The following is a 20,417-nucleotide window of genomic DNA, read 5'->3' as shown; positions in this document are numbered from 1 at the left end:
CTTCGCCGTTCCGATTGGCAGGCGCCGCCCGAAGCTCCCTCCCCGGGCCTCTCCCTTTCCCCTTCTCCCATTGGCCGTCCTCCCGCCGCAAGGCCGCGCCCCTCCGGCCGCGCTCCGATTGGCCGCGGGTCCGCCCGCCGCCGCCCTGCCGCCCTCTGGTTGGCGCTGCGGGGTCGCCGCGTCCCGCCCCGCTCCGCGGGCGCGCGCTGAGGCGGAGGCCGGCGCTGAGGGGTCGGCCCCAGCGCCACCGGCGGCAGCGGGATGGCGGCGGCAGCGGCGGTCGGCGCGTTGGGCTCGGGCCCCGCCGCGGGGCCCCCGGCGGCGGGTGGTGGGGCGACGGCTACGGCGGCGGCCGCGGCGATGGCGGCGGCCGGCCCCGGTCCGGTGCCGGTGCCTATGAACCTCTTCGCGACGTGGGAGATCGACCGCTCGGCGCCCAGCTGCGTGCCCAGGTGAGCCGGGCGGAGTCCGCCGCCGGAGGGCGGGGGGCGCGGAGCGGGGCTTGGGCTCCGGAGGCGGCACCCCGGGGGCCCGGAACCGGGCAGCCGTCGCAGGCCGCGATGGGAGGCCGAGGGGCTCCGAGGCGACACCATGGGCCGCTCCGTCACGGAGCCTCGCGCCGAGGGGCGGGGGGAGAAGGACTTGGGATCCATCCGGGCGCGGTGTCTGCAAGGGGCGTATTCCGGCGCCGCACAAAGAGGGAAGAAGTCATGGTTGCCGCGGGGTGTGAGAGCGGCGGTCCTGGAGGGGAGGAAGAAGGGCTCCGGCAGGATTCGTCGTGAGGAGCGGCCGTGCCATGGAGTTGCTCCCGCCGGTGCCGTGCCGCCGCCTGGACCGCCACACGTGTCGGCGGAGCGCAGGGCCGCCGTGCCGCTGCGTGGAGCGGGACGCTGCCGGGCATCGTCTGCCTGTGGGCTGGGTGCAACCGAGGGCGGGCGGTGAGCGGCAGGTCGGCTTCCCGCAGAGTGGAGCTGCGGTACGGAGCGGTGAGTCGAAGCACGTGGACGCGCGGTGTTCGGCGGTGTTGGAGAGAGGAGGAACTGTGAGGACAAGTGGAACGTGCGGGAATAGCGCGGCTGCATTTTGCTGTGGGCGGTGGGATGCTGGTGGCTGAGTAGAAGGGGTGTGTCCCCGGTGTGGAAGTTGGAAGGAGCTGCTCTTGGGGGGATCGAGGAGTGCACCCCTTCACAAGGATTGCTCCCGACGGTGTCTCGGTTGCTGTGAGGAGCAGCTATCAGCTCCGGTTTGGAGGAAACTTCTGTAAAGTTATGCCGGAGTGACGTTTCTGGAACATCTCCAAATGCAGCACTGGTTGGCGTGGGTTCAGAGGAGGACTAAGAGGGTGAGGAAGGGTCTGGAGAACGAGGTGTGTGAAAAGCACTGAGGGCCCTGGGTTTGCTCAGAGCAGAGGAGCGGAGGGGAGGCCTGATGGCAGCTGCAGCACTCCAGGGGGTGGAGAGCAGCGCTGAGCTCTGCTTTCTGTACAGCGACAGGGCTGAGGGAACGGCATGGAGCTGTGTCAGGGGAGGGCAGGTGGGGGTGAGGGAAAGGCTGTGCCCCAGAGGGCGGTGGGCACGGCACAGGCTGCCCAGGGCAGTGGGCACGGCCGCGATGCCGGAGCTCAGGGAGCGCTGGGACACCGCTCTGACCCTGGGGGTGCTGTGTGGGGCCGGGGGTTGGGCTCGGTGATCCTTGGGGGTCCCTTCCAGCTTTGGAGGTTCCCTGTTACTGTTATTCTGTGGGAAGTAATTGGTGGAAGCTGGCTCCCTTCAGAGGCCTAAGCTCCAGCATGGCATGCAGCAGCACCTGTGGAACCAGCAGGGTTTGGAGAAGTCCTTTCGGGCCCTGTGAGCAGTGTGGGGCTGCTGCTGCTGTGTTCCCTCATGGTCTGTGGCCTGAGCTTTCCTGAATGAGCAGATTGTAGGGAAGCTCCTTCTATGTGGGTGGGTGGCTGTGAAACAAAAGGAAGACCCAGCCCCACATTTGAGCTGGGTTAATGGTGACCTTGCGTGCCATGCTCGCTGATGGCTCACCCATGTTTTCACTCTGGTCTGCTTGTGTAATTCATTAGTTTTGATGTGATGTTCTTCCAGGCAGAAACTTCACTGTGTTGTCCCATTGCCCAGCACAGGCAGTCTCTGGTCTGTACTGTTCTTTGGGAGTGGTAGTGGTGGCAAAACAATATCCATTCAAGGGTAATAATCCTTCTCCCTTGGGCTTTTCTGTCTGTTATGCATGAGTAGCCTTGATTTTCACAGCCCTGTGTGTATCTAAGCAAAGGAGAGCTTTGAGCTGATTTTTGTGCTGCACGATATGCTTTGCTGTTTTTCTGGACTGGATATAAGTTGTTGCTGTTGCTGCGCTCCATCCTAAGTATTTCATTTCCACAGTTGCCACTGGATCAGCCTTTGTGGGGCTGTGCTGTTTGACTGTTAATGCAGGACTGTCAAAGGGTTGCATCTGAGCCTTGAGGATTTCAGAGAGGCAATCCGAACTGGTAGGGGTTGGCACCACGAGGTGTAAGCCTGGACCTACCGAAATTGCTCAGTGCTCTGACTGCAGAACTTGCAGTGTGTTTTAGGAGGATCTTGGTTCCGTAAGGTGAATCGTAGGATGTAATGGAAGTCTTTTCTGCTGCATCTCTTATGTGCCAGTGAACAAAGTTACCATTTAGTTTGGGGTTTCCTTGGTGAGTTGCCTTGCTCTCCAAGCAGGGGTATTTTGGCCTTTCTTGTACCACTGAAGGGCTGTAGCCAGTCTTTGCTGTACATAAAATGCAAGAGATGAACCAGGACTTTGCCAAAGTGAAATGTCTGTCTGCATCAAAACAGTGTCTTACTGTGCTTTCATTGTTTCATGTACTGATCAGCTAGTACATTTGGAAAAAAAATGTGTGAAAGGACTTTGTGCAAAGATGCTTTGAGTCTTGTTCTTTCTAAATAGTGGTTAATAGGACTGCTCTTCCTTTTACCCCCTTTAGTATCTGAGAGCCCAGAAGTGCACGTTCCTAGGGAATTAGGAAACAAGATAAGACTGCCTGTTGGTGTTTGTTCTTGCTCCTTTTCCATGACACAGCTGCTGTGTTCAGTGTTATGTGGATGTTGTTTCAGTGATAAGTCATCGCGTTTCTAATCGGGGGTAAGAGCTACAAGTCTTGTTTTGACTAATGCATTAGTGTTGCCGAGCTCAGATTGCAAAGGCAGATTCTACCTGTGCTGACTGTGCTGTGAATGGTGCTAGGAGGGCACAGGTATGTTGCTTTTAGTCTGGAATGCCTCCTGGTACAACGTTAGTTCAACCCAGCCAGCCTTGCTGCCACCTTCACAGTGTGCTCAGATAGTGAGAAGAGCCTGGACCTGGAGAAGCTGATTAGGAGATTAGGAGAAGCAGTGGCTTGGATTGATTCTGTCAGACGTATTTCAGAAGATGCTCTGAATTCTCTTTCATTAAAACTTGCAAGTGCATGTTTTGGAAAGTTATGGCGTTGGAAGGACAGGGATCTTTGCGAGTGCAACTGGAGATAGGCACAGGCTGCAGTGATCTTTCCAAGTGCTGAGAGTCACACATCCCCCTCACTTGCATGGCTCTGAGGTCCTGTTGGACACCTTGCCATGGAAGATGGGTGTGTTTCCTGTGTGCTGCTGGCCACTGACTTCTCATTGCCCAAAGCACAAAAGCCTTGCTGCCAGCCCCGGTGTTCCTTTAGATCGTTCCTGGAACGATCTCGCTCCAGCTGGAATAACAAGCATTTGCCTGTGATGTTCTTGGGCAGTTTTGCTGGGTAAATTGAGGATTTTCATGGTGAACTTCCAACCCCAGGGAAAGCTGCTGTCTGGGTAAGCTACACCCCTGGGAGTGTTAAGTGGTTCCGGATCACTCCTTACAAAGGCAGCAGGATGCCAGGGCAGCACGGCACAGCTCTGGGCAGGGAGAGCTTGGGAGAGGCCACGGATCTGTGCAAGGAAGGAGTCTCTTGTAACTGGTGCTGTTTGCCATGTTTGAATTACGATTTCCTCTTAGTCCTATATAGAAAACAAAATGTTCCAAACGGCCGTCTGATTGCTTATTATTCTTAATACCGTGGGTTTGGCTGTGAGCCTGCAAATATGTCTGAAATGCTGTCCACTGTCTGTCACTGCCTGTGCCTTGTCCGTCACTGAGCTCTCTTGGGGTTTCTGCTCTGTGCTGTGCTTCCGTCTGTGTGTATGCTAATTGGGCTGCTGCCTGCTACTCCATCTTTCTGCTCATTAGTGGAACCCGGGACGAGCATCCCCTGCCAGGATGATTGATTGGGGTTGGAGAGGAGGGGGGGGGGAAATGTGTGTGCTCCTTTCAGAATAATAATCTCGCCTTTCCTGACGGCTTCGTGTTATTTGAAGTACCTGCTGTGCTGCCTCCCGGCTTTGCTCACCGGGGTTTCATTGACCAGGCTGCGTTAGCTCTGTTATCTGGCTGCTCATCAGATACGTTGTGCTGTGTTCCTATTGTGCTGGTAGGCACCGAGCGCTCGTTTATGCAGGTATTTGTGATCCCCAGAGGCTGCACAATACGCACCCTCCTCCGAGGTGGAGATCACCTTTCTCCCTGGGAGCTGTGGGGTGCTTTGGTGTGTTCCTGTGCAGTGTGGGATGGTCCTAGATGAGATGGAACACGTGTCTGCTGTCAACTTGACAAGTCACTTCCCAAAAAGAGCCGGAGGTGAAAACCATCCCTTGTTTGATGTTGTCCCAGCTGAGCACATCAGTCCATGGTCTGAGCACCTCAAGTTCTTCTCTTTCAGCACCCCAGGTGGTAGGGGAGCTTTTTGAACTGCATCAAAGCTGCTTTCTCTGTGCATTTTTTCTTTTCTTCTGCTCGCTGGCAGTGGATGAGATTAAGGGGAGATGCAGCCTTTCAGGTACCTCAGCACATCACAGCCGTGGTTCTGGAGACCGCTCCCTGCTCTGCAGTGTGATTCATCCTCTGTGCACACAGCCCAAAATTACATGGTGTTTTCTTGCAGGCCTGTTGCGATGCAATCACTGTTATGATTTGCTGCCCATTGTCATCTCTCAGGAGTTTGCTATTCCTCCCATCTCACCGTCTAACCTAACGTGGGATTCTGCTCAGTAAATGAAAACTGTTGTGTTCTGGTTTTCCTGAGTCCTCTTTATTGCCTTCTTTGTGCTGATTTTTTTTTTACACTTTCACTGCGTGTCCTTCTTACCCTGTTTCTTGTTCCAGAGTGTCTCAAGTGACGTGAGGGATCCAAAGCCAGTGTACATGGGATAGTTGCTTGTACAAAAAACACCCAGGTTACATGCTCATCTGTGTATTTAAACTGATTTTCTGTGTCTTGATAACTGCATTCTCTTCATTACGGGCAGTTTGGGATAATGGCTGAACTCCCTGCTTAGGTTCCATTTTGCATAACTGAAGAAAAATCTGCTACTCATTTTATTGTCCTTTAACACTTTTCTTTACTAGGGAAGAATCAGGATTATGGAATCATAAAGGTTGGAAAATTCCTCCAGGGTCATCAGGTCCAACCATCACCCCATCACAGCCATGCGCACTAAGCCATGTCCTTCAGTGCCACACTGGGGACATCCAAGGAGACAGGAGGCTGTCCCAAAGGCCACTGAATGTCCCAGGACTTGGATATCTGAGCAGCTTCAGGGATGCCCCAGAAGATATGGGGACAGTGGGACATCCAAGCAGACATGAGGACGTTAGAGGAGCCGTGGGCAAGCATGAGGAGGTCTGGGACATCTGAGTGTTTGCAGGGACATCTTAAGGGCCACCAGGGATGTCCAAGGAGATATGTAGCCAACCAAGGCCCCCCCAGTGCCTACCTTCACCTGGAGCCGTGCATCCCAGCTGCAGAAGTGGATGTCTGGGGCACAGATGAGGTTGGCACTTTCACTAGTGCAGTGGTCATGCAATCACAGCTTGGGGCTCTTCTCCAGCACCAGTCACATTCATCCAAAATGCCTCCCTATTCATCCTGGTGCCTGATTTTCAGTAGAGCTTCAAGTAGTGTCTCTGAATCCATATTATTTACATCAGCATTTTTAGGTGTACATTATTGATACATTTCTATAATAGCTCCCTTTCACTTGTTCTGCATTTTTCCTGCATTCCTTTAGCTATCTTCTAGTAGTCTGCTGTGTTTTTACCCCACTTTATTTATACAACTACGTTCATCTCATTGCTCCTTTCCCTCAAGGGCCCTGAATGCTCCTGCTGATAATCATGGCACTGTTGTTGCTTCTGTGATTGAGTAGTCCCTAGTTATGTTCTATTTTCCAAGTAGTTGGCTGGTGTTGTCAATTTAGGGGCTACTACTTGTGGCCACACCTTATTATTGTTTGCCTTTTATTTTTCATTCTTTTCTGGTATTCATAGGATGGTTTTTAGTAGCCTTCAGGTTTTCTTTCTCTGGGAGTGAGTTTCAGGCTCTTCCCTGTTAGACTTGCACCTATGTTACAAAGTACTTGTTGCTGCATCTTAGGCACATGCATGTTTTTTCCTCCTGTAGACAAGGCTGCAAGTGTTTGGTTTTTTTTTTGTAATCACTTCTTGGTGGTGCTTAATTCATTGACACATTTTATTTTGGCCTGGAGACACTGCAAGCAAACTGTTCAGCAGCAGGCACAGTGCTGGGCTGCTGGTGCTCTAGCTGCATTCGCACCGTGCTCTCAGCTCAGCTGGCAGTGCAGCATCTTTTCCTGAAGGTCTTGGGTTTGAGGACTGCAGTTCTGCTCTGTTTGCAGACAGAAAGCTTTAAAACCTGTTACTTTTGGGGGGAAAAAAAGGAGTGATTTTTAGCCATACAAATGCTTTTACAAATCCTTTTATCACTTATTGTAGCTGTGCTGAATGTGCTGCACCAGACTTCCACTTTGTTTTTTCTATTTGTCCTGCATTTGCGTTTGGGTAACAACTTCCAAACAGCTGGAAGTTGGAAGTCATGTCCCTTTTTGTTGCCCATAAGAAAACAATGGAAAAGTCGCTGCAACACGCAGCCACACCACTGCCTGATTGTTCAGTGAGCTCTTCCTAATGCTTCATGCAGCAGCAATGAGTTTTGTCATGTGCTTTTTGTTAACCAAGTTACTTATTTGAAATGGAGCAGGAAGATGACCTTGCAGTTGGACGCTGAAGTCAGGCTTGGATACGGATCTGCAGGAAGGTTTGGGAGCCCTGTGTGGACTGCCTGCTGAGATTTTAAGCTCCATTTGTGCTGGGGAAAGACGTTGCTCGTGGTAGGGGCAATTAATATCTGCGCAGCGTGCAGTGGAGCGTGAGAGAGGCTAATGGCAGTGTGCTGCATGCCGTGTGCTCCGGGATAGGCTGTCTGGGCACATCGTAGGCCTTCCTCAGGAGATGCCTCTTGACAATGTGCTTATTATCTGGAAATCAGCATGTGTGACAGCAGGCGCCGGGAGGCTGCATGGCCCGGTGTGCTGGATGCTGCCTGATGCACTGTAATGAAGCGCTGCCTGCTCCGTAGGGGTTGGCTCTAGGCTCTGGTTAGGAACAGCAAAGGGGAAGCAGAGGTGAAGTGATTCATCCAACAGCTAAGAAGTAGTGGAGAACAGGGATTAAATTTCCCTTCTCTGCCCGAACAAGATCTTAACTCTAAATTACTTCCTTCTGTAAAAGCGGTGCAGCCTGGCGGTAGCAGAGCCTGGGGGACGCAGTTATGTCACTGCAGCTCTGCTGTGCACGTGGCAGGGCGGCAGGGTTCGGGCTGCTTTGCCCTCAATTAATTCTCCTTTTTATTTTTTTCTTTCCAGTCCCCAAATGTTTGGGTGTTGTCAGTAATGGCAAACGAGTCTTAGCCTCACGTAGGAAACTACTGAAAGCTACGACTGCTGGCCTGGAGCACCTGCAGGGATGGGGCACCCAGAACTTATCTGGAACTGAAGAAAGGGAGAAGGCAGCCTGCAAAGAGTTGATACAACTGCAGGAAAGGGGGTGGGAGGGAGCGTTGTATTTTCAGGCTAAGCTGTTTCATGCCTAGCAGTAGTTTAAGCACAATTTGAGTGGATATCTTTTTTTCCTCAGTGATGCATCTGTGTGGGTATTTAATGTGAAAGGATGCAGAGTGATGGGAGAATGGTTCCAAGGCACCCGGTTTCATTCATCCTTTGTGCAGCAAAGCGTGCTCGCTCTGCACGCAGAGGTAGAGGTGCCTGCAAGCCAGCGGGGTGAGAAGTGTCAGCTCTGTGCAGGCAGAGCAAGCAGCCCTAAGCACTGCTCTTAGGCAGCCGGGGGGAGGGCTTTAACACCTCCCTCGACTGCCTCATCATTTCTGCCTGTTCAGAGCCCGGCCGAGAGGAGGGAAAGGAAATCTCTTAACCTTATTATTGATTGTGAATACAGTAAGCAATCCAATTACCATCATCCTTTAATCCTGGCACCATTGGACCCCAATTAGAAGTCTCGGTTTTGTACCCCTGCAGGCATGGATGTGGTGTCTGAAGGAATCCTCCAAAGCACTCTGTGCCTGGAGGAACTGGGAGGTGTGGGGCTTTGCACCCTGTGCCCGCAGTTTGACTGAGGAGTGTGAGAGCTGCTGGCCTCTCTTGTTGAGACCTGAGCAGTTCTTCACAGATCTAACTGGCATTTGGGAGACGTTGGGATTTTTTTAAGTAGATCCTGATCATTTTATCATCTTGAGAAGAAGAATCTTGAAAAACGTGTTCCGAAGAGCACTTGTGCCACTGTGGCTGTATTTCTCCTCTCTGTAGTCAACAGAGCTGTGAAACCTGGAAAAGGCAGAGCTGTAGACTCTGGTAGCATGTAGCTATGGCAGGGGAGCAGCGCTTAATGGGTGAGATGCAGGAAAGCAAAAGTTGTTGGGAATGGGATGACAGAAGCAGGCAGCATCTACGCGCAGAAGACTGAGCAGTTAGGTGCTGCCCCTCAGAAGATCTTGTTTCCTCTTCTGAAACATGACGAGGCACTTGTGGCTCATCCTCATGGTGGTGCCAGCACTCCTGTTGACATGAATATGAATAGACTTGGGGTCCCCAGTGACAAAAGATTAATAACTCTGCTTAATTACAACCTACTTTTTTTCCTAATACTGTGAATGTGAATGACTTTTCAAGGAGAGCTGGCTGTGGGATGTGCAGGGGGTTGGAACTCTTTGGAAGAAGGCAACCCTAAGTAGATCAAGGTTTAAAATCCAGGATAGCTTTGATCAAGCCATCTGTTCTAGTAAACGTTGAGAGAAGCTCCGTGAGTGGCCAGCCTGAACATCTTTCTATGTAACCTCCTGTATGGAACCTGCCTTTGCTGGAGGTTGGACTTGATGATTTTCAGAGATCCCTTCCAACCCCTATGATTTTGTGAGTGCAGCAGTTGTGATTTCAAGCCAAACAGACTGTGTTGAGTTGAGAAGCACTCGGTGGTGTCCACTCCTGGGGTGGATACAGGCTCAGCTGTCCAGATGGAGCCATGTCTACAGAGCATCTTCCTCACAACAACTGGCAGCACTGTGAGAGGTCGTAAAGGGAGATGTGGCGTTAATGTGGTGTTCTGCCAGCAGTAGGTATATGATGGTACAGATGTATGTGATGCATGTGAGGTTTGAGAATTAAATTCCCTTCCAGTGCAGAAATCAATTCAGTCCAATGCAGAGCGAGTACTGCTGACAGAGCTCTGGGAGGAGCCCGAATTGCCAGTAATGCAGATTAATTGATGTCTGATCTGGCCAAGCAATAGGGTGAAACTGAGATGGAGTCTCTCAGCTGGTAGTGAGAAAAGGAATCTAAAATAAATAAAATGCTTGGGGAAAAAAAAAAAAAGAATCTTCTGGTGATCACGTGAGGGTTTTTAGGACTACCTTTGAGTGCCCCAGCTTTTGGTTCTTGGCTAACTGTATAAAGTGAAGGCACTGGAAGAGAAATAGTTCCTTTCTGGTGTTGAGAGCTCATCTCACACTGCCTGAAAGGAGACTTTCAAGCCGTTTCTTTCCTTGTTTTGCAGTAGTAATTCTTCCTGCAAGATGTGTGATGCGTGTTCTGCAGAGCATCTGTTGCTCTTCAGAGATGTAACCGAAATAGGTGTGCTCACACATATACACAAAAACAAATAATCCCCTGTGGCAGGAACACATTGGAAGTGCTTGCATTGCAAAAGACCTTTGAGTTTCAGGTTTGAATGAAGTCGTTTTTTCTGACTAAGTCCAAAGCCATTTTGTAACTGTACAAAGTGCAACAGGGACACAAGCCCATGGGGTTTTCCTAGGATCTGTCTCATACCCAGAGTTCTCAAGCTTTTCTCCTTTTCCTAAACATGCAGGTTGTGTAATGGGCAGGAGATGCTGAGTGGGAGCCAGCCATTTGCACTCACCGTTTCTCTTCCCTCTATATTTGCAGGTTTTGCACTACCTGGAGATTTCCTATACTTCAGCCTTGCTGTTTGGGATTAGATAAACGGGTAAAGAGGGAGGGAGTCTGTTTTATGCCTAGTAATGTTCTTGTGCATGGACAGGCTGTGGTGTCTGGGAGAAGCTACTGAGCAAACTGCTCACTGAGTGGGTCTGTGGATGGCATCATGGAGCAGCTGGTAGGAAGGTGGTAATAAAGTGAGCAGGTAAGTGAGAAATAAAGTTGTGGGGAGTTTTTCAGGCCTGGGAGTGTGTAAGAGGTTGGCTGTGATTGGCTAAAAGAGCTTTTCAGGAAGCCTTCTGTTGCACTTAAAGCTGTGTGTACAGCCACTGCCAATCATAGATCTCCTGATGATGGTTTTAATGTGCTGTCTGAACATCTACAGCCAGAGACACAAAGGTTTGCTGGGTTTTCACCCCATTAATAACGAGTTGCTCGTGTGGAAGGCAGACACACAGAAAATTCACCTAAGCTGGATGCTTCCTTCCCTGCTGTGCCTTGGTGAGTGAAGCTCGTGAGCCCTCTTGCAATAAAAATGCAAGCCCACAGTGAGTGCCCTCTAAATATATCTGCTCAAGCATGGCTGCTTTTTTCTTCTCTAGTGGAGAGCCATCAGGGCCGAGAAAAACATCTTGCTCTTCCACGTGGGCACACCTGAAAGCAGGAGCATTTAGAGTTGCTGGGGGCTCGTGGGGCAGCTTTCTTTCCCACCCACCTTTCTTTCCCATCTTCTCAGAAGTCGATGTGTGCTTTCCGTTGTGTTGCCAGTGGGAGGTTTCCTTTAAAGCTTTGTGATTCTTAAGGCAGACTTTGGCTTCTTTTTGCTTTGCCTGCTGAGGAATGCTTTGGGGGAATGTCATCCTCTGAATGTCAAGCCTGGTAGCGTTCCTGTCCTTGAGAGTCATGATGATTTGAAGGCATGTGCAGCTTTTGCTCTGAAGGAAGGTGTCTAGAACAATCAGGAATTTTCCATCAGGACAAGCTGTGTGTTTCCCAGGGACTGCAGCCTGTAGGTGAAAGGGATGAGGTGCTCGAAAACGTGGCTCTCCAAATCCAGTCTCCATGCTGTGAAGACAATGCCATGTAAGCTCCTGCTCCTGATGGCAGGCAGCCTGCGGTCACTGCTCCAGAGCATAACAAACTTGACGAGTGTTGGCTCGTTCCTCGGACACCTACTTTAAAGCAAGTCTGAGAAAGCTGAGCTTTGAGTTGTGCAGCAAGGTTTTTTTTCTCTCTCCTGTCCTTTGGGATGTATTTCAAGCTGTTTCTCAATGGCTGTTGGCAGGCTTCCAGTCTTGCTGCCTTGCTGAATCACCTGTAGTGTGAGTAGTTTAGTAACACATGAGAATTACGGAAAGCATAAGGTGGTGTGAAGGCAGCGTGTCAAATACACTGTTGTGCCCAGGGAACACAGATGGGAAAGCCTGAAAGTGGTGTTTGGGGTGACTTATTAGGATGAGGTGGTGTGAAAACCCAGCGCTCTCAGCAGCTGACATCCCCAGCAGGATCCTCAGCAGGCTGGTAGGAGTTGTTTGCTCTCCAGCCCAAAGGAGAGAAGAGCAGCATGGCTGAAAAGCCTCCCTGTTGTTGTAGGTGGGACTCCAAAGCCAGCAGCAGCTCTGCCAGCAGGCAGAAGATGGATGAAAATCTGCTTTGAAACAGAGCTCGCGCTTACAGTGGCAATGGGAGCTGGCAGTCCTTTGGGCAGGTACTACAGTATCAGGTCTGTAGGTTCAGGTAATTGAGAGATGGAGACATGGAAGAGAAGATAGGGAAGGGAAGAGCCAACCAGGGGACCAAGCAGCAAGCTCCTGTAGTGGGAGATGGCTGCAGGCAGCTTCTGCAGGTGCTGGTATGCAGCAGGACTCCAGTGTCTGCTCATGGGGGCTCGTTTTAGCTTGGGTATGCAGGTAAACTGCCTCTAGCTTCTGCACATGGCTACAAGAGTCACGTTTGTGAGAAACTGCTTTGCAGCAGTAACTAAGTATCCGTGCTTTCTGGGAATGACCTTGCTGCTTCTGATACACAATGCTTTATTGTCCTGTTGTAGGCGAGGCCATGGTATCTTTCATCTCATGCAAGACAAGCAGCTGGGCCACCCAACCCAAAGCTGTTGTGTGAGTGCTCATGGCAGCACAGCCAGTGCTGTCAGCTGACATCGTGATAGCAGATTGCAGGACTCGGCACAGGACAAAACAGAATGCAAGTACTCAAATCAAGCCAGCAGTGCTATTGTGATGGGGCTGCGTTCACACTACGGTGTGATGAAGGAGAAAAAGATTAGAGTATCCCCAGAGTGGCTAATTGCAGTAGCCTCACTTTGGCTGGAAGCCGTGCCGAGCCATCTCGATGCTGGTCTGAAAAGAGACAAATAGCTGTTTTGTGAGGTTTGTTCTTTGCTGGATTGGCAGCTTGAGTCAGTTCATCATGTGTTCAAACACATGGTGGTGACGGGGAGCTGCGGGGAGCTGGGAACAAGGCGCAGGCTTCTGGTGGAGGAGGATGATGATGGCCAGGTTCACTGCTTTCCCAGGCTGTGCCCTCTGAAAAAGCCATGCCTCTGTGTCACTGAAGAGCTGGGGCGGTGTTTGATTCCTGTGAACATCTCTTACGAGGGCCTGTGTAAGAACTCATCCTTCCTGATTGTGTGAGAGGCTGTTACAGAATTTCCTGGGCACGGAGTGTTTTAGGCCCATGACATACCTGGGGCTGCATTCAGCAGGAGAGCGACCACGCGTTACAAGGGATTAAACATCAGTCAAGAGTGTGGCTCCCAGCCAGAGGTGAGTGCTGGGCAGGTCAGCAGTTGTGCTCAGACACCAGCTTAATCAAAAGCCATGCAAAACCAAGAATAACTGCCAGAAAGAGCTAACAAATAACTCCTGAGATGTGCAAATACCCCTGAAATCGCGGTGTCGAGCTGTGCCGTTGCAGAGGGAGGCCAAAGCAGTGCTGACAGAAGTGCAAATGGTGGCTGAGTCTCACGTTTCAGCCTGTCTCTGGAATTGCTGGAATCATTTGTACTTTCTACGTGGCAATTAGGAGCGATCCGAGGGACTGACAGGAGCCATTGCAGTAAGCCTGCTAACTCCTGCTAATGCCGTAAGCCAAGGGGATTGGGGTGTTGTATGGCTGAGGCTTAAGCCAGGTGTTTAACATCAGGTGCTCAAGTTCAGGCTCTGAGAGCTCATGTAAACAAAAAGGAAGGGAAAATACCCGGTTTTCTATCAGGGATTTTGGAAAATGCTGGAAGATTGCTGTGCCCTGAATTGCTGTCAGCCCTCATAAAGTGGTTCTGAGCATTACTCACTCCACTGAGTCTCGTGTTACGTTTTTATTGTCTGTTGTGCTTGGGAAGGCTGGGCAGAGAACAAGCTGGCTGCATTGCACGCAGTGTGTGTGTGCTGCTCTGGAAGAGGCGTGTGCAGTCCTCAGATGGGAAAACCTGTGGGAAGAATCCATCCTGATGGCTGTGTGGGGTCTGCCCCATGGTGCCTTCGCAGCCTGGCTTTGCTGGGTGCTGACGTCCCAGCTGCTCTGGTGTCCCTTGGAGAGCCCCCATGCATACAGTTGAGCTTGGTTGGGCTTTTCTATGCCTGCAATCCCATAAGCAGGGTAACTGGCTGCCATCCAGCTGCCGGAAGGGCTCTTTCTGAATTTTCTGAGCGTGGTGGTCTCTGGTGGCGTGGGTTTGCAGAGTTGCTGTGGCAACCCACATCGGTTCCCCCAAGCCCCAGCCCGGTTCCCAGCTTCCCAATTAGCCTGGCTATTCATCCTGCTGTGTGAGATGGAGCAGCCCCTGAAGGGCAGGAAGCCTGTCTTCCCCAGGGGCTGCAGGGCCTTCCCCCAGCTGCCTCCCTGCTGCTCCTGCCTGCTCCCCCCTGCCACAGCAAAAGGTTCAGTGCATTTAGGTCAGAGTGAGCTAAGCCACAGTTTAAATCAAGCTTTTTGGAAGTAATTTGCCGTTTTCATTTAGGTGGAAAACAAAACCAAAAACATTGGTAACTTGAGCAGAAGCACAGCTCTTTTAACGCAGCACTCACTGCAAGGCAGCTGGTTCCTCTGAAGTTTGTTTGAGTTGAATACTTCAAACAGGGCCTTGAGCTGAGCCCTCGTAGGCAGAATATTTAGAGGTAATTTAGGACCTGGTGCTTTCCAACAGAGGCACTCCCTGGGATGTGCAGCCAGTGCATGTCTGTCCTGTTCCCCCCGTCCTGGCTCCGCGTGCTCCCCACTTAGCTCCTGAAGCCCCAGTGCCTACTCATGAGGATGCTTTTAGAGTGTGTCTCTCTCTGAGTGTTACAAAGGGAGTCATCATGGGAGAAAATGGAACTTCCCATTTGATGTGGATGTCTCCTGACTGATAACCAGCTGGTAAATTAAATGCCAAGCATGCTGTAAAACAGGGGCATTAAGGATTGAAGAGAGGTAGCGGTATCTTTTTGTTTCTTTTAGACTGAATTTTAAACACGTCCATATTGTTACGCATTGTGAGGTATTACGTACACATCTGGACTGAAATTTTCTTGCTTTCCATTCAGGATTTTGATCCTTGTTTTTCTTGTGAGGTGCCTAGCACTATGCACTAAATATTCAGGGCAAGCTGAGCATACAGTGTTCTTCAAAAGCTATTAAAATCTTTATTTTTCAGTCCAGCAAGTTCTGCGTCAGGAGTCCCTGGTTACTGTTGGACATGCAGAGTTATTCCTCCTGAGTACCTGAACAAGTAACTGTGATGGAGCTAATCATGGTCACAGCCATGAGTCTTTCTGGCTGGGAGGAAAGCCAGCCTCAGCATCTGTACCCTCAACAACCTTATTTGTGTCAGTTCAGCTCAGCTCTGTTTGAAGGTGTGCTGGGAGGTGCTTCCTTACAGCATACCTGTTTTTCCAGGCCTCGAGAGCTGCCAGGTAGAAGTGTGTGCCCGATGGCTTCATGGTGCATGGTGACTGCACCAGTTGTCCTTTTGACACCATCCAAGCCTCACAGTTTGCTGACAGGGACTTTTGGCTTACTGCTGTTCGCTGGCTGGACCCTGCAGGCATCTCAAGTATTGTGTGTGGATGATAAGAAAACAACAGAGAAGCAAATATGCAGTCAGGGCTTGAATTCTTGCAGAGCTCTTAGTGATCTCACGAGGCACAGGAGTGGAGGTGCCTTGTAATGCCTGTGTGAAGTGTTCCAGTATGCCTGGAGCCTGGGTGCTGCAGGGGTTGTGCACGGGTAGAGAAGAGCAGTTTGCTGAAGGCTAGCACAGGTTGTGAGCTTCAGTCTGGGCACGTGAGTGTGTGTGCCATGTAGGTAACTGTGTGAGCTCTTGGGTTTCAGATTTGGGTTTGCAGCGCATCGTGTCCATTCCTTGCCTTCCATGGGGGTGACTGGGAGTCTGACTGAAGTAAGGGTTGGAGTGGTGCTGGGTACGAAATTGCTGTAACTTGTTCCTACTTCTGCTATTTCAGAAAGTGCTCTCAAATATTTGTGTAACATCTCATTGCGTTTTCCTGCTGGCTTGCCAGGGCTGGTTGCCGTAGACACCAGGGCTCTGGTAACTAGGACAACAAGATCGAGCAGGCAAAGGTAGAAATAATGGTAATAACTTTCTCAACTCCTTCTGAAATAGGCTTGTATGAACTGACACCACGCATGGGGTGACTGCTAGCAGCTTGTTCTCCATTGCTGACTGCTAACCTCGGGTCCTGCCACTGGAAGTGAGCCTGCCAGGCACATGTGGATGGGCTGACCGCTCCTCTCCACACTGAATGCTGGGGCTGGAGAGGAGTCCAGGAGGTGCTTAAGGCATTGGCTTTCTGCAGTCCAACACCCCTCACCAAGACTCCCTTCTCTGCCCCCATATGAATTCGGTATTGTCAGGCAGTGTACAGAAGGAGGGGCTGTCTCCTTGGGAGTGGTGGGCTTGGGAAGTGTACCACGTCTGCCCTTGGTTCAGCTCCCAAAAAGGGAAATACTTTTGGCTTCTTTGCTCACCTGGTAAGGATTAAAAGAAATTCCATTGCCAGCTGTGCTTGGTCAAAACCGTCTGCAAGAAACCTGCTTCTGATGTCTTGGTTGGCTGCACGTGTAGAGGTGGGGTCAGAAGTGTCAGCACCAAAGTGACTGAGCTGTTTCTGTGCTGGTCATGGTATCCAGCGAGAGGCTGAACTCTGCCCGGGGTATCCATGCTGCCTAATGAAAAGCTTAAGTTAAAGATCTGAGCCTGAAAAATAACTGCTCTGATGGGCTCCAGGCATCCTGTTGACAGTACCTAGGCTGGGCCTATGGAACACGCTTCTGCTGTGGGTGTTGTCTCCCAGTTTAAGCAAGTATCTCAGTTTAAGAGCAGTGCTTTCTGTTTTTGAGAGTGATTTGTTTGTTTCCTGCCTTTTCTGCAAGATCCCGTTCACTGGCTGTGCACGTGGGGCATGTCCACAGGGTCTGTGACAGGCTGCGCTGGTGACGAGCAGCCAGTCTGTGGTAGGAGCTGTAAATGCTCACACAGTAAAGAGGTGGTTGGGCAATATCTCACAGTAATGAGTTGGGTTTTTTTTTATTGACCACAAGGATCGCAGTCATCAACATGAAGAGATGTACTTTAATTGTGCATGTTGACTGCTGTGTTTAATTCAGGTGGCCTGGGGCTAGCCTTCCTAGGGCCTGGCTGTCAGGCTGTCACCTCGTACCAGTGCCGTGGTGGTTGAGCAGCCTTGCCACAGGCTGGGAGCTTGAGGGAAGCCATGGCCCCAAGAGCTGAGCAGCCTTCTGGAGGAAGTTCTCAGAGGGGCATCTTCTGGGTAACAGGATGTGACAGAAGGCACCAAATGCTGCAGCACCAACACTGTGGCTTTGTCCTCCTGTGGCCCCGTGACCGTCTGGTGCTGTGTGGGAGAGGTGCTGTGCAGTGCGCGCCCCTGTGCACGGCAGCAGTCAAGTGTGCCTGCAGGAGCTCTGGGAGCCTCCTGGAAGGCAGGCAGGCAGGCGAGGGTGTCTGGTGTGGCTGTGTGTTCTGGGGAAGCTCTCTGTGTGTTCACGCTACTTCCTCCCACGCCTCTGGGAGCTGTATGGGTTCAGTAGCGTGTCTGACACGTTTTAGAGGCTGCCAAGCTCCGTTTGCTCTCTCAAGGCTTGAGAAATGGGATGCTTGAGACAGAGTAACTTCAGTTAATTTAACATCAACGACTGTGTGTGGTTCTCCCTTCCTTCCAACGTGATGCAGTAGCTTATAGAAGGATTTCAACCTTGAGAATGGATAACCTTGAGAATCACTGCAAGTCTGGACTGGTTTGCCTTCTCATCCCTAGGTGGAAAGGTGCAACAGCTTTGCCGTCTTTGCTTTGGTGGACTAGTGGGGATGAGAGCCTCACGCAGACAGGTTGTACCTGGCAAGGGCAGGGTCTGTCAGCAGAGCTGGGGTGCCTCTCAGAGGGGCAGCAGAGCTGTGAGGGGTCTGCAGCACCAGTGTGATGGGGAGCGGCTGAGGAACTGGGGCTGTTCGGTGTGGAGAAGAGGAGGCTCAGGGCAGACCTATGGCTCTGCAACCACCTGAAAGGAGGCTGTGTGAGGCGGGGTCGGCCTCTGCTGGCAGGGAACGGCCATAGGACGAGAGGGGATGGCCTCACGTTGTGCCAGGGGAGGTTCGGGTTGGCTGCTAGGAACAATTCCTTCTCCAGAAGTGATTCTGCACTGACACAGCTGCCCAGGGAGCGCTGGGGTCACCTGGAGGAGTCCCAGAGCCATGGGATGTGGCACTGAGGGATGTGGGCAGTGGGCTGGGATTGGACTTGGTGATCTTTGCTAACAATTCTATGAGCATATGATACTGAGAAACACTGTTCCAAGAACAGAAGATTATTTGATAAACATAGTTTGGGATTTGTGCAAGAGCATCAAAGAAGGTTAGGATGAAAGTAATTCTGTTGCATTTTTAGCCTTGACATTTCAAACCAATGAACTTTATTTTATTGGCACTTGAGACTGGGGAGACTTTAACAAAATGAAGGGGAAAAACAAAGCCCAAATGAGGTCCCAGCTCTGTGACACCGCCTCGATATCTACACAGTCACTGCTTGAGCTAGGGTGGGCCTAAAAACTAGGGGATGGCTGTAGGTCTGTGAGATGTAGTTAATAGGCTGTTTGGATTTCCAAAATGCCTTCAACCAGGTTTCTCGGGAGCTTCTTAGAAAGCTATGCTGCTGCAGAACAAAGGGGAAAGTCCTCACGTGGGTAAATAATGGTTTAAATAAATGACAGGACTGTATAATCAGTTGTCATGGTGAAGTTGTCATGTCAGTTGTCATGTCAGCAGCAAAGATCTGGAAGGGTATGTGTACTCAGGTGCCTGTTTGATGTAATCCTACATAGAAATCCTCCTTGGAGAAGACTGGTATAGCAGTGCAGAGCTCTGACCCCGTGGTGTCTGTCAGGGGCCCATCTCCACACACACTCATGCATACATACTCTCTCTCTCTGCAGAGCTGTACCTGCCTGAGTTTATTTAGAGAGCATTTGTGACACTATGCTGAAGGCTCAGATGTGGCTTAGATTTGCATTGCAGGGATGCAAGTTGAGCTGTTCGGGCTCAGCCCTCCTTTTTCTTTCTGCCTTGACAGTGTTAAGAATCTAACCCTGTCTCTGTCTGGTGAAATAATGGTTTTGAAGCCCTTGAAACTTTCCAGAGATCAGCACACACATTTAAAGTAGGAGTGTTCCTTCGGGCAGTTTCTGAAGTGAGGGATGATATGAGGCTTCTTCCCTTTCCTTAGAAACTGGAACATCCGTACAGAGTCCTGAGGGAGAGCATCATGCATGTCTTAAGGAGCACGTTTCCATCAGACTGGTGCTGTGCAAGGTACCCTGGCAGCTGAGGCCAAGCTGACCATGTCAGTCTGACCCAGCCACAAGTTTTGATGAGCTCTGTGTTTTCTTTGCATTCATGCCATTATGCAGTAACTAGCATTTGATTCTACCCAGACCCCGAGGTGGGCTTGTGCTGGTGGCAGGGCTCAGGGACTCCTGGCTCTCCCCATGTAATGCTGCTCCAGGGAAGTACTGCCTGCTCTCTAGGAGCTGCTTGCTGGCACGTGGGAGCTCATTGCCATTCAGGGGAAGTAGCTGAAACTTCTCAGGAAAAGTAGGTCAGGGAAATCTGCCCATCAGGAATGTCTGGAGGGAGAAAAGGGGATTTGATGAAGGTGATAGCAGCCTAGCACAGTTCAATTCCATCTGTTTCTATTGAAGAGGTTTGTGGCTTTAATGTAAATCAGAAAGGCATCTATAGATATGATATTAGAAAAAATGATTCTCAGAGCAGCAAAGCACTGGCACAGGCTGCCTGGGGAGGTGGTGGGGTCACCATCCCTGGGGTGCTCCGGAGCCATGGGGATGTCCATGTCCCATGAGGGACGTGGTTAGTAGGGTTAGGTGGGTTGGTGGTTGGACGAGGGGATCTTAGAGATCTCTTCCAACCTTAAAGATGCTATGATTATATGTAAAAAGCCAGTTCTTGTTAAAGTGGCACCTGAGCTTGAGTCCTAAGTGGGGACCCTTGGATCTGGCTCCTCCATGCCCTTGGGCACTGCTCTCTCCCCCTCTGCACCCTTGAGACACGCAGCAAGGCAGGGAGCACTGGGGGTCCGTGCTGAACCAGCAGCAGCTTTGCTAAGCTGTGCAGTGTGGTGGCAGGATGAGGCGAATCCTCTTCATCTCTTGCAGTAGCAACGAAAAGAGATGAGTGCAAACAGCTGCATTTTGGCTGGTTGCTTTTTAGCTAGAGGGGATGGTGGTGATGGAAGGATTTCTCTCACTTGCTTTCCAGCACAGCGGTGGAAGAGAGATTTGGTTCACCAGAGTGGTAGCATTGGTTCAGATGAGGCTTAGTGGGAGTTGAGCATTGCTGTCCAACTTCTGGCCACCTGGCTGGTTTGCATAGCTCTTGCTTGCACCCCGCGTTCTCCCGTCAGGAGTGCTTTTGATCCTAATCCAAACGTCTCTGTTTCCTCTTAGCTGAGAGCTCTTCAGGCAGGGCTCTTATTTGCCAAC

General features: G+C 51.0%; 1 protein-coding gene across 2 annotated transcripts in view; it reads left to right on the top strand.

The window, feature by feature from the left end:
- The first annotated feature begins 261 nt into the window (after positions 1 to 261).
- LOC128089588 (phosphofurin acidic cluster sorting protein 1-like) overlaps positions 262 to 20,417 on the top strand; it is a 43,191-nt gene continuing 23,035 nt past the window's right edge. The window contains exon 1 of one of the 2 annotated variants that reach the window (XM_052701187.1): positions 262 to 452. In XM_052701187.1, the coding sequence (XP_052557147.1) occupies positions 262 to 452 (191 nt within the window). The remainder of the gene's footprint in view (positions 453 to 20,417) is intronic. The other variant, XM_052701196.1, reaches the window with a different exon arrangement.

The sequence above is a fragment of the Tympanuchus pallidicinctus genome, unplaced genomic scaffold (genome assembly GCF_026119805.1).
Source record: "Tympanuchus pallidicinctus isolate F22 unplaced genomic scaffold, pur_lepc_1.0 scaffold1, whole genome shotgun sequence".
Taxonomy (NCBI): domain Eukaryota; kingdom Metazoa; phylum Chordata; class Aves; order Galliformes; family Phasianidae; genus Tympanuchus; species Tympanuchus pallidicinctus.
Note: the sequence above shows the minus strand (reverse complement) of the source record. Positions and strands in the feature narration are given on the sequence as shown.